Below are 14,496 nucleotides of genomic sequence, written 5' to 3'. Positions count from 1 at the left end.
AAAAACGTAAATTTCATAATCATCTTTGTATAGGTTTGTGCATTATATATTGTTTTAGGGTTATATTTCACCTTTCTGTTAACCCAGTCGAGAATCAAAAGCGAGACTTCGTGCACAGTATCACAATATGCTTACTACTAAGCTATGAAAAATTATGCTTTTACTAACTACTTTTTACTGTCACGCATTTTTAATCATGCGGTGTCAATTTTTACCTTTATATTGTAAGTTTTAATTTTAGATTATTTTATTCATAAATAAATGGACGCTTACTACATTCAAACAAAATTAATCATTTTGAAGTTTATTAAAATATTTCCTTCAACAAACTTTGACATTTTAATTTTATACCTGCTTAAGCGGTTCAAATGATGTTATAAGGTTTAAAATTCAAGTTGAATTTTGTCCACATTTTATTGTGCCCTTTCAAATTGTAATTTATGGGCTTAAAGCTTGTTACTGTCTTCTGGAACTTTTACGGCTAAATCCATGATTTGATTATATGATTATATAATACCCCTTTTCTCCCCAGTCAAATTGCCATATTTTCATATTGATCATTACAAAACATCTAAAAAGAGAGATAATTAATCTATTGTAGCCTATCCAGTAGTTCTTCAAAGAAAAATAAATTTAATTATTAGATTTGAAAATTTGTGTTTTTATGAAAATTACTCGTGAACGTTGTTTTAACAGTTAGCAGATCGGAGGAGCATGCGAGCTATCTCGAATTCAGTCTGAAGAGCATAAAATTCAAACATTAACATCCAATTTGTTACCCTGGATAGGTACCAGATACGGAGATACGTAAGGCTTTTCGCATTAAATTTTAAAAGTCATATTACTTGTGCATTGAGCCCATGCATTATCAACTGAGAGGGGAAACAAAAATATGTAATCAAACACATTTTGCTTATAATGTAACAAGAAGTTGTAATTAAAAAAAACTTAAAATTCAATTAAACCATAACATTTAAATAGAAACCTTTTTATTTCTTCATTAAACGTCATTTACTGAAAAATACATTACATACAGTAAATTTTAGTAAAATCATTGAAAACGAAATTAAATGTATCAATTGATATCAAATCAAAATTTTACTTTATTGACGATATTAATATATGGATCTATATAGCATGAACAATATCCACATGTACGAGTATAAAAAAAAACAATAAAATAATAAAAATAAAAATAGTTATAATCAGTTAAATAGTTGTCTTGTACAAAGTTTATTAATATCCATCGAATGAACTGATCGGATTCAATCTGGTGCCAGGTTTACAAAACTTCTTGTGATTTGGGGATGTTTAGCAATTCATGAATAATAGCGAAAAGTATTGACAATTAACTAAGGGTAATCCACATGACTGCACGTGAAGAATTACTGCTAAACACGCGAACTCCTTACCCAATAGAATTGGTTCAGGATAAAATAAATATGAATTATTTATATACATTTCGTGTTTTCAAAACGTTGTTGTTTTATATACTCACATTTGAAACATGTAATCTCATATTGATTCAGCACAGAAATATTTATACAGCTAAACTTTTTTCTTTTTTAAGTGTAAATCTTTTATATACATTAACAGGTAACACGCTACTTCGAACGGGTAGCCAACCCCGAGTGCCCAACCATTACTGCTATTCTCGTTTTCCTATTTACCATATGTCCTCAATTTCCTTTCCCATATAGTGGTAATGTTCTTCACTCTGGTCATCTGTATCCCTTAATTTACAATATTGCTCTCGTAAATCTAAGAATCTAAACCGCAGGACTGATCGCCTTGCTTCTTGTAATTGATGATCAAGGTAACACCGCGTCAATCTGATGCAGTGCCCTGTGCACCTAACTCGGTGTGGCTAGGTGGCAAATCAAAAGAAAAGAATACTGTTTTAAACATATTTTAGTGCATTTATTTTATTTCCTAATTGCTGAATTTGGGGATGGAACTTTTATTACTTGGTCTGTATTATTGTACGGTGTAAAAATTTGCCATCATATTACACTTTTTTATATCATTTAAATTGTCTAATTGATTTATAATAATATTTTAAGTTGATAATCATGAATGTCTAAATTTTAAAATGAATAAAAAACGTCCCGTAAGATTTTCAAGCGGAGACCACATAAAAATTATTTACTCGAGGTAGGTAATTTTATTTTTCAATAAATATTTATTTATTCTACTTTCTACAACGTTCTAACCAATTTTGATCTGTTCTTAATACAAAGGCTTTATTTATAATTTATTTGTTCGGTTCGATTAAAATAGATGTTCTATCATATTCAATATGTATAAAAATTACTAGATTACCTTTACCTTTTTTATGTTAAAATCACACATTAATTTATTTCATATTACAGATTTTACACACATATTTTGGTAATATGTTAACTTTGGAAGGCTGCCGTCACATTATCCGATTTATTGCACGTAAAAGCATGCGCAAACCAACGTACTTTCTCCTTGAAATCGAGTAACGGCACCTGTCTGCCTAATTAAGTGTACTTGTGCATGTAACGTGTCAATATTAGTTTCCTTTGAAAGTGTTTAATTAAGGGTATGTTGACAACGCATCCGATTCTGACGGCCGATGATATCCGGTATTGGAAATGTTTAATACCTGTTTTATTGCATGATAAACGGTCCATTATACCACGCTGATTAGGTCTGCTGTGCTGTTGACATTTAGTCCTGTTAAACCGCAAGCCGGCTGTGCTTAATCTGATTTTTGGTCGTTCATCACTCGAACGATTCAGATCAATTTATCACAGGTCCGATATCGTTCATCAGCTTGCATGCGTAATTATCGTGTTGTGCTATTTAAGTATTAGTATTTTAGTATTTTTTTAAATACAACAATCAAATTTATCTGAACCATTTTACTTTTAATGAATACATTTTTCATTATTTTGATCGAAAACAAAAAAAAATATAAATGGTTATTTTTAATTTTATATAGTATTAAATAAATGCTAATCATTTTTATTATTCTGAATTGTAGTACCTAGGTTAAAACAAATCTTAGAGTAAAACTTGCTTTGTACATATTGTTTTAAAGATATACGTAGACGAGTTAACGTTTGAATTAATTTCATTTAAGTTTTTATTTTGATTATTTAATATTAAGTAGTAAGTACGCTTGAAACACATAAATTCTTTATAATCATACTACAAATGCCATGCCAAATTAAATGTTTATTTTTTTTAGTTTTTATATCTTTAATAGATAATACAACATCATTTATCGTTATTTCGAAATAATAATAAAAAATCCTTAACTCGTCCCTAGCCCCTTAATAAATATTCACAAAAAATCCGATTAGCGCTTCATCATTTAAAAAAATATATATATAGTTGAAAATGGTTCAGATAAAAAATGCTGCGTCAAAATACATTTGAAAACTTTTTATTCCAGCTAGACAATCCGATTAACGTAGATATATAGTTGGGAAATTTCAACAATGGCTCGGAATGTATTTTCCATTGTTGTCCGTAAAATTCCTTAAGAAAACTTACTTAATATTTGATGATGTTAAATAAATAAAATACCATTTGACGATGTTAAATAAATAAAATACCATAACAATAAGTTTATCACGAAAAAATAATCAAGTGTGTTTTGACAATGTCCTTTTCTGCTTTATTTTAATTCATTAATTCATTCGCTGCTCTTTTACCATAATACCCTAAATGAAAATCTATTAATATTTTTCTGATATGATATGACTTGATCTGATATGATTGTTAAGAAGTCAATTATTACAATGAAATAAAACAAAAGTTTATCGTTCGGTGTATGTAAAACAAAACGGATTAAACAACAATATTCAATTTTGTGGATTATTGCAAATCTTTTCACTGTTACAATTTATAGCATAATGTCATACACTAATAATTAGAAATTGTTTTCACCCGGTCTATTTTGGTAAAAAGAGCATCGTAGTATTTGGCCGATATTTTGTTGTTGAGAAACTAACCGCGTTTTGCATTGATTAGGACTTCACCCTGGATTTCTACTTCCGTCAGTTCTGGACGGATCCCCGTCTCGCTTACAAGAAGAGGCCAGGAGTAGAGACGCTCTCCGTGGGGTCGGAGTTTATCAAGAACATTTGGGTGCCAGACACATTCTTCGTGAATGAGAAACAGTCGTACTTCCACATAGCCACCACAAGTAACGAGTTCATCAGGATACACCACTCGGGTTCCATCACGAGAAGCATTCGGTAAGTAATATTAAATTAACTTCCAAAGAAAAGAATTTCGAACCGTCTCAGTGTCGTTGTGATTTTTATTCTGTGTACATTTAGCATTTACCCATTGCGATATGTATTGCGAGTCTCACTTTCCGAAATCCGCGCATCGTCTGGCACCGCGACTAGTTTTATAACTAGAACAAAACATACTCGCGTGACACATCGCTCAATACATCTTTGGTCTAACTGAAACAAAATAAAATTGTTGAAATTCGACTTTATCTATTAACCTACTCCTTCAAGAGTGATACATTCAAGCCAATGCTCTAACTTTTCGGTGCTTTTTTGTGGAACTATTTGTCTTTGCTCTCAAAATAGACCCCAGTTTCAGCAATCTTTTTTTTCGAAACAAATTACTTTCTTTGGTAAAATCATTTCGGATGTCTCCAAAAGAAAGTAAGGTGGGTAGGGAAACAATTTGAAGCGTAATTAATTTAATTTAATTATCGCTTTCATCGACTTGTGACACTGAGAATTTTCCAGAGTGTGTTGCGCTGTTTTGGTGAAATAACACTTTTTTATTTCATCCAATAATGCACAGCTATATTCTTTATAGATATGTTCACCAAGATAGTTAATGTTTAATTGCACCGTTTTATAATTTCTTTGTACAATTTATCCGAAGGCGTTTATAACATTTTAAATTTTGAATCTTCATATTCTTCAGTCATTGTTTGGTATAAATCCAAATATTTGTCCCAAAACTATGAGATTATGTAGTAGTTAGCCTCTACCACATTTCGTTTTTGGTTTAACAGGGTCCGCATAATTTCTTGATCTTCCTCTCCTGTCGTCAATTTTTTAACCTATTATACAGTAATAATTTGTCATAACGAAGGATTTATTCTATTTGTAACAACCTTTAAATTATATTCAAACCGTATTTGCAAACTTGAGAAAGAAAGTGTTGTAAGCTATGTACACAATTATATGTACCATGAATGTACTACATGATAATGTGGTAAATTTAATCCCATTGAAGTGTACATGAAGGTACATTTATAAGTGTTTATGAAGGTACATATATATATTTTGCTAACAATGTTCCTTTTTGTAGGTGATTTATGCAGTAATAATTAGTGTAAACATACCTTAAAATGCAATAAACGTACAAAATATATTGTGTTTATCAAGTGAAAATATATGAAATACATACAAAGCTCGCCTCGGCACTCAACGTTGATTCGTAAAAAGAAGCTTTCACTCAAGTTGTTATAATTCGAATAAGGGGTTTTCTTTGTGATGCTGTCTTATTGGACCAGCCTCGACCAAAGGTTAGATATAAATGAATAATGATTTCAGGTATAAATATACAAAGATCGTTTATCATTTCTGTACCAAATCATGATGATGATTAAGGTTTTCCTTTCTAAGGTTTCTAAGGTTTTCACCTTATATTTTACTATTTGTTACGTCAATATTTTATACACCAAAGGGTAAATCTTTCCTGTAATATTTCAAACGCAAAGGTTTTCTATTAAAGAAAATTTCCTTTGATATTTCGAGGGGTTGATTTTTGCTATTGGTTCAAGTTTCCTGACGAAATCATCTGCTAAGTAAGGGATGCAGCGAAGAAGATAATAACCATTACCGGTTCCGTCTTATCTCATCTTCCGGTTCGACAAAAGGACAGACAATAGATAGTTCAGTACTTCAAGTTTTATCTACGAAATAATCGTCTATTAATTACATACATTATTCCAAGTCGTGAACAATAAATGTTTACGGAGATAATAATTCCCTGAATTTTGTTACAGAAGTAACAAAAGCCTACATACGTACATATAAACCGTACATGGAACAAATAAATCAGTGCTGTTTTGATGTCAAAACCTGCTACAAACTTTATCATAATTTCAAGCGTTTGCTTCCACAATCGCCTTCAGTTAATCGTTATTAACTTTATATCAGATAGAATATCAATCTCAATGATAAATCACAATGTGAAGATTGATATTTCTCAAACAAAATACCTAAACTTTGTTCTGGTCCATACAGTTCGTGGTGTCTGGGCCGCATTACATCTACCTACGGAACTCAAGTTTTTCAATCGTAATAATTGAGTTTTTTGTTTCAAAATGACGAATTGAATCAAATAAAATATCAAATAAAAACAAATCAAATAACTAATGAAAAAATAACATTCGGAAGGCTTTAATGGAAAATCTATTATAAAAATATAAATTAAAATTCTTTACTGAATAAGAAATATTACGATTTCAAATGGTTAATTAAAAATATAGACATTAAATTCAAAATGATCGAAGTTACTCATATAGCAATTTTATAAAATTTGGTAAATCAGTTTATTTTTATAATTGATTATTTTGATTCTAATATATATTCCGGTTATTAGTACGATTAAGTTTTCCAATAATTCTAAACAATTGTTTTAAATAATTAATGCAACTTTTACATTTTGGTGGATATTCGCGATTTTCAATAATATGAAATAGCATACGAAACAAATAAACAAAAAATATTATGGTAGAAAATAATAAAATTTATATTTTCACTAATTTCAATAATAAAATCCTTCTTCATCTATATAGATTAAGATGTGAATGTTGGATTCTTCAAAATCTTGATTTGACGATTGGTTTGAAATTTAATCACAACGTGCTATACAAATACAGACTAGTTTTTATCTATGAGAGGTGTTTTCGCCTACAAAAGGTACAATATTCTTTCACCGCAATGGCAGCGCCATCAGTAAAATGTTACCTCAACACGCGCAATACTGAACATTGTTCATGGCAGGCAGTGTACTCCTTTAGAGCTGCTGTTAAGTTCGATTGCATTGTGGTGTCATAGATTTTTAATATTTTCTTTTCTTGACAAGCATTGTGAAATGAAACATGATTAAAATTTATGCTATACATTTTCTTTCTTTTCAATTTACGCAGGTTGAGCTACAGCAACGTGTGGATGGGTACATCTATTACCAATTCAAAAGTATATTTTTTAAACCTTCAACATTTGTCAACGTCTGCATATTTCTTGGATTTCTGTGTTCTCTATTATCATAATAAAAAATTTAGATATTTTATGCACGCAGTTACAATGGTGTAATTATGAAACGAGAAAATTAAAAAAAAAACTTTTTTATCTCCCACGGTCATAAAATATGTATTTTATAATGAAACCGTATTAAAAATTATTGTTTTTTTACGAGACAATACAAAAGTTTTTCATTTAAAGCCTGACGTATTTTTCTGTTCTTTTAACATGGCTTCAACTCAACTCAAATTATGCAGAAAACCCTCGGTATGGAATATAATCTTTCACTTAGGTGAATAGCCTAGACTAGACATTCACATAGTTTATAGTTGTTCAGTCTTTGCTGTGATACATCGAGTTTATATTATTTCACCTTCAGAGTTCACATTTTTTTCACCTTTATTTTATAGAAATGAAACTCTACGTGAAATGGTTTTTAAAATAATGTAAATATTCGTTTCTTAAATCTTTAACATAATTCACCGATACTTTTAAATTTTGACACAACTTTGCATTCATTACGCGCGTGTTTTTATACAACTGCGACAAATATTTCTTCTGACAGTAAAATCTATTATTTTAAAAAGTTTTTTGACCTATATAGCCTAAGGTTTATAACAAACACAAGTAATATTTTTGAATGTATGTATTTTTTACAAAGAACTAAACTTGTGTTCCCAAATGATTTAAGGCTATTGATTTCCTTTGACGAGTGACATTTTTTTTATAAATCGATGTGGGAAAACGGCATTAATTATCTGCGTATCTAGATTTTTAAAGATATTATGCCCTTGTAAAGTATTTTGTACATTTTGAATAATGTACGAGTCGTAAAGGGTAGATTTAGGGGAGTGTCCCCATGTAATGATACTTTATCCTAGTAAGGACTCCTCAAGAGACAAAAATGGTCCACCATTATTTGTGTGGATTTGTCTTTTAAGTATTGTAAGTAATCGATCGTGTCAAACTATCTACACAATATGAATGTTCAATAATGGGCAAAATAGTGAATGTTACAAAAAAGTATGAATTGATCACTTGAACCAGCCAAATGCCGAGTCGTAAACCCTTAAATACCCAGACTGACGTCTTCTTTCGTTTGGAAACGATTGATATTTCATCTCATATTCAAACCCTTATATTGATATGTCATCCGTAGGGTGAGAAATCCTGTGTCTAAAATATTACAACATTTTGAGTGTGTCCAAATACTTGTTTACAAATCTGGATTATCTCCAATTATAGGAGTTATATTACATTTTATTTTTTCGACATCTCATCTAAGATGAAGAAGAATATGGAAGTATGGGCATTTACGGGGCTGACGACCATTCTGCTCAATTAAAAGTTTCTTTTCATCTCACCAATACATGTCTCTAGTGAAATTCTAGTGATTCAAGAACAATGTTTCCAAATTGGTTCATATATATAGAACTTCCAAGAATTTGAGTAGTGTGGTTGTCAATAATGGGTAGAATTGGTGCATGTTACATGTGTGTAAAGTGATCACTAAATCCCGCCTTTGACGGTTTTCAGCCCCGTAAATGCTTAGACTTCCATATTTTTCTTCATCTTCTTTGAGATGTCAAAAAAATAATATATTATAGATTAGATAATAATAAACAATATCTACAATTTCATATTTTCAAATTTCCCCCACAAAATTATTAAAATACCCACAATATAAGGTTTAAAATTTACCTCGTAAAAAAACAAGTATAACAATACAAGAGCTCGATATTCTGTTTCAACATCTATAAAGGCTATCTTAACAAGCGTATAAATACAATAACAAAAATACCTCGCATAGGTATGCGAGTAATTCACTACCATCCCATTACAAAGACGCCCTGAGGCTTATGTGAATACATTGATTTACGGAACAAATACTAACAGTCTTAAGGTTTTATAAAAATAATCCCTGATTTTTTTCTCAGTATCAGAAAGTGACCAACTACCAAAACATAAAATGTTCAGGAGGGTCATTTAATATACATCATTTTTGTTTGACAAAAAAATAAACACCAATGCAGTTAATCATTTTTAACAGATCAATATACTATAATTCCAAGTTTAAAATCCTTCGGGATTTTTTTCATGGCAATATTAAACTAGTTAAATATCAAAGAGTCAATGATCACGTTTTAGCTGTATTATATATATATATATATATATATATATATATATATATATATATATATATATATATATATATATATATATATATATATATATATATATATATATATATATATATATATATATATACATATATATATATATATATATGTATATATATATATATATATATATATATATATACATATATATTTATATATATATATATATATATATATATATATATATATATATATATATATATATAAATCAAAAATTATGGTTTTTGAAAGAGAAGAATGTAGATCTTAGTGTGAAATATTGGTAAACAGAGAGATTTTAGAACAGGTAGATGATTTCGTATATTTGGGCAGTATGTTTTCTAGGGATGGAAAGATTGATAAAGACAAAGAAAGGTGAGTGAATGCTGGGAACAAAGTGAATGGTGCACTGAAATCAGTTATAGCAAATAAAAACCTATCAGCGGAAGCTAAACTGGCAGTGCACAACGGAGTCCTGGTTCCAACTCTTATGTATGGAAGTAAAACATGGAGTTGACAAAAGAAGGATGAAAGTAAACTGAATGCAGTCAAAATGCGATCTCTTAGAAGAATGTGCGACAAAACGATGTATGATAGATGTGCGAATAGTAAAATAAGGAAGGAATGCAAAGCTGAGATAAGCATTATAGATAAAATTAAGAAAGGTGTTTTGAGATGGTTTGGACATGTAGAACGAATGAGTGACTAAAGAACGGTAAAACAAATTTATGACGCGAATGTAAGTGGAAAAAAGAGCAGAGGAAGACCGAGAAAAACATGGCACAATCAGGTATGCGAAATACTTGAAAGTGGTCTCGTTAAGAGTCGTAACAATTGGCGGGTATGTATGAGGAGGTGCATGAACGTGGAAGAGGCAAAGAATGTTTGCAAGGACAGAGTGGTGTGGCGCTCTATTCTCTTTGCCTACTCCTGCGGGGAATCTGCGTGATGGTTGGTTAGTTAGTTAGTTTTTATACACAAATGTAAAATATTTAAACGAAAAATCACCTTTTTCGAGGAGAAAAAGCTAAAAGGAAATGTTCTTTTCAGAGAAAACGTAATCCGGCTCTTAATATGGAGGCGGGTGTTCATACTTACTTCTTAAAATAAGGAGCCAACGAAAAAGCAAATTTATTCTAAATATAAACGCCGTGCCATTAACCTTCTTTCACTTAAATAACATTGTATATGTAGGTTTGTAAAGAAAATCAAAATACAAGTCAAGGTTATTTATGTTTATGTTTTATTTATTCGTGTAGCATATAGAAGGTTTTTCATTATTGAAATTATTTTGATAAATTGTTTTAAAGGTTATTTACTATGTTTGACCTTAAGGGGGTATTGACAAATACAGAATTCAATCACCGCCTACCTGACCGGAGAGGTCACACGTCTCTTCACGCCGGATTTCTTTTAAATAATGTATATTGGATTCTTTTTTGGTTTTTTCTATAGTTAAAGAAAAAAAAAGTTAATTTTTTTTTAAAAACCTTATCTTCCAATAACTCTTTTCTTCTCAAAACCAGATAATTATTTCGAAGGACAACTTATTTTTTACAATGCAAAAACGGTGTTGTAAGAAGAAGAAAAAACATTATCATAAAATGTTACCTGGATTTAAAAATAAATAAATTGTTTTTATTAAAACTAAATCGGTACTTTGATGAAACGTAATAAAAAGAATTCAAATTATATATATATATATATATATATATATATATATATATATATATATATATATATATATATATATATATATATATATATACATATATATATATATATATATATATATATATATATATATATATATATATATATATATATATATATATATATATATATATATATATATATATATATATATATATATATATTTATATATATATATATATATATATATATATATATATATATATATATATATATTTATATATATATATATATATATATATATATATATATATATATATATGTATATATATTTAATTATACAACATAAAATTTGTAAACTAAAACTGCATACTTTACGTCCAAACCCTTGAGAAATAGATGATTAAATATTTAATAAACTAGAATAAAAACGAAAAGGCGTTTTTTTCATTGGGATTAGAGTATGTAAGTCTATACTTTGTGGGGCTAACAACCTGTCATCTTCTAGTTTAAGTGATCTCTTTATACATTATTTATTCATCATTCTGCACATGATGGATCGATCGTCCATTTCCATTTTTGGAACTTCTCCTTTGTACTTTATGAAATATGTGATCAACCATGCTTATCATAAAGTATGGTTAATCACATATTTTATAAAGTCAATGTAGAGTAGATTAGAGATACGGTTGCTTTTACATTACATTCATAAACCTTCAAAAAATCAATCCACGTAGAAAAGTGATCAAATTTGAGAGCGCCCAATATTGGCCAACAGTTCTTTTTTTATTTAACTTCAAAATTTAAAATAACTTTAATTCTATGATTTTACGAAAGAATTACTCAACAACTGTTTAATGAGTTAGCTTGGTCCGTGATGCGGTCCTTTTTTTGCAAACAACACGTGTTAAATGTATTCCTTCGACCTTGTCAACATTGTGTATACAATAAACAATAGCGATCCAAAAACATGTGCTTACTCCAACTTCTATTTGTGCTATTAATTCTTAAGGCTTAGCGAAAAACTATCATTGCAGTAAAAAACACATAAAATTATAAGCTTTATGGAATGCTGGGTCAATTTAAAACACCCAAAACACGACAGCTCGCATCTACTGCGCTGAGAAAGTTGGGGCTTATGCGCCCGTATACCTCGCCGCCGTCATGGAGTACCTGGCTGCCAAGGTGTTGGAGATGCCCAGCAATTCCACCAGGAAGACCAGGAAGACCAACATAACCCCACGCCATCTTCAAGTTCAATATTAACAATGAAATGAGCTCAACAAGCTGCTCTCCGGCGCTACCATCGCCCAGGGAGGCGTCCTGCCCAACATCTTGGCCATGATGGAGCCCAAGAAGAAGGCGCAAAAATACGGCGACTCCACTTTTCCCCTTCAAACTTAGCGTATTAGCGACGTTTTACTTTAATATTTTTTTATCATTAACATTCTCATACTGTATAAGCGCCCTTGAAGTACCTAGTATTTTACGAAAATGGCGCTATATAATAATAGAAAATTATTATTATTATTAAAAATAATATAAAATCTTTTCCATTAGGATTAATTAAATCCATTGAAAAGAAAAAAAAAGTTTATTTCTTACTGACCCTTTACCGGCGAACGAATAAATCTGCACATTATACAAAAATGTATGATTGGTAAAGGATCATACACTTTCATTGCCATTTTCTTCAAGCCAAGGATTTCTTAAAGATGGCTTTAGTAGATTTGTTCAAAGGAATATTTCTCAATATTTTTAGTAAGCTCATTTTTTTCAAAAACTCGATATGAATAATACCTAAGTAGAGAAAATCTACCATTCGAGAACTAAAATTTGGTTTCACTCAAATTATTTTGAGCAAATGAATTCATCTGATCGTGAGTATTACAAATGAGTTTTAAGGCGTCTCGTATGATAAATAAAAATCAGGATTTTACATATTTCGTACAAAGGATTCAGGTAAAAAAGAAAAGTTATTTTTCAAAAATGTAGTTGGTCTTTTTGATTTGCATAAATATAAGTTTCCGAAATTTAAAAATGTGGTTGTCAATCATGGGTAGAATGGTAAATGTGATACAACGTGTAAATTGATAACTTAAAACAATTAATGACAGGGGGTAAGACAAATAAATGCCCAGATTTCCAAATTTTCACCTCAAACGGACGTTTGTTTAGATATCAATATAAACTTGATTAAAACTATTTTATCTAACTGGTGTTAACAACTTGTGTGTGTCGCAACTTTGCGAGGAAATTATCGATATGTATTTTTTTCGGTGTGTAAATCGACAAAATAGCCATATTTTCCAGGAAAAAAATATATGCACAATACATTTATATGTAAATATTTGCTTCTAAAAAAGTCTACCTCCTGAATATAACATGCCCAATACACGTTTTTATTATAATTTTACATAATTTATATTTAAAGCAATAACTTTATGACTAACCATTATATAAAATTAAAATATTACTTTGTTTTAAAATCACTGTAAATATTTTATTATAACAAAATAATAATGTCTACCGGTAGACATTACAATTAAGTTATAATAAAATATTTTTAGTGATTTTTGAACGAATTTCTGTTTTAATTATGCAATTTAACAACCAAAAAGAATATTATGCCTTACTACAAAGTAAATTCATCTTTTTCACAGAAATATCAATTACAGTATGTTCAAACAAAACATGTTCTTGATTAAAACGGTGTGGAGGAATTTATATAATTTTTTCTTTCATCCGTCCACAATGTGAGAAAAACATTTATATATTCAAATTTAAATTACAGCTTTGCTGTTGTAAATTGTCTTATCTCCTTCATCGGTGTAAAGGGAATGTGAGATAACTAAATAATATTTTATTCATTGCCCGGTCTATTTTCTTTTCAAAACAGGCTTTATTCTATAGAGCCACTTATACTTAATTTAAAATCATGAGCTCCGTGCAAAAGTTTTGAGCGTTAGACTTAATTCGCTAGGGAGGGTAAATATGGTAGATGGATTCGGTTAACTTCGTCGATTCCGATCGGACAATTATATTTGAATCTTTCAAAAGTTCTGGGTAAATTTAGATCAACAAAAGGATTACAGTATTTACTCAATGTAAGAATAAACATAGGAGGTGTGTCAGTGAGTAAAATATTCATGGAAAACTTTCAACAACGTTTTTATTAAAACTTTAAGAAACCAAGGAAGATTTTATTTTTATTTTATTTATTCATTCGGGAATTGTACTGCTTACATATAAAAAAAAAAATATATTAAACAATAGTTACATTAACAATAATAAACATTACATTACATTGACAAAAAATAGTGACGTTAAAAAAAAGCCAATGAAACAATTCCACAATTATGTTATAAAACTATTAAAAAACATTCAGTGATGAAACAAAAAAAATGTATTATATAAAA

The 14,496-nt window shown here is 29.5% G+C and overlaps 1 protein-coding gene and 1 pseudogene across 4 annotated transcripts in view; both read left to right on the top strand.

Annotated features, from left to right (window-relative positions):
• The window catches only part of Rdl (Resistant to dieldrin), a 132,428-nt gene that overhangs the window by 80,517 nt on the left and 37,415 nt on the right, over positions 1-14,496 (top strand). For all 4 annotated transcript variants that reach the window (XM_088275082.1, XM_088275079.1, XM_088275080.1 and 1 more), the window contains exon 4: positions 4,009-4,235. In XM_088275082.1, the coding sequence (XP_088131208.1) occupies positions 4,009-4,235 (227 nt within the window). The remainder of the gene's footprint in view (positions 1-4,008; positions 4,236-14,496) is intronic.
• On the top strand, positions 9,772-12,481 carry LOC148300232 (histone H2A-like; annotated as a pseudogene).

Source organism: Brachycentrus maculatus, unplaced genomic scaffold, assembly GCF_059751285.1.
Source record: "Brachycentrus maculatus isolate JH-2025_06_01 unplaced genomic scaffold, ASM5975128v1 h1tg000781l, whole genome shotgun sequence".
NCBI lineage: Eukaryota > Metazoa > Arthropoda > Insecta > Trichoptera > Brachycentridae > Brachycentrus > Brachycentrus maculatus.
The sequence above is the reverse complement of the archived record's forward strand: the minus strand, read 5'-3'. Positions and strand labels throughout refer to the sequence as shown.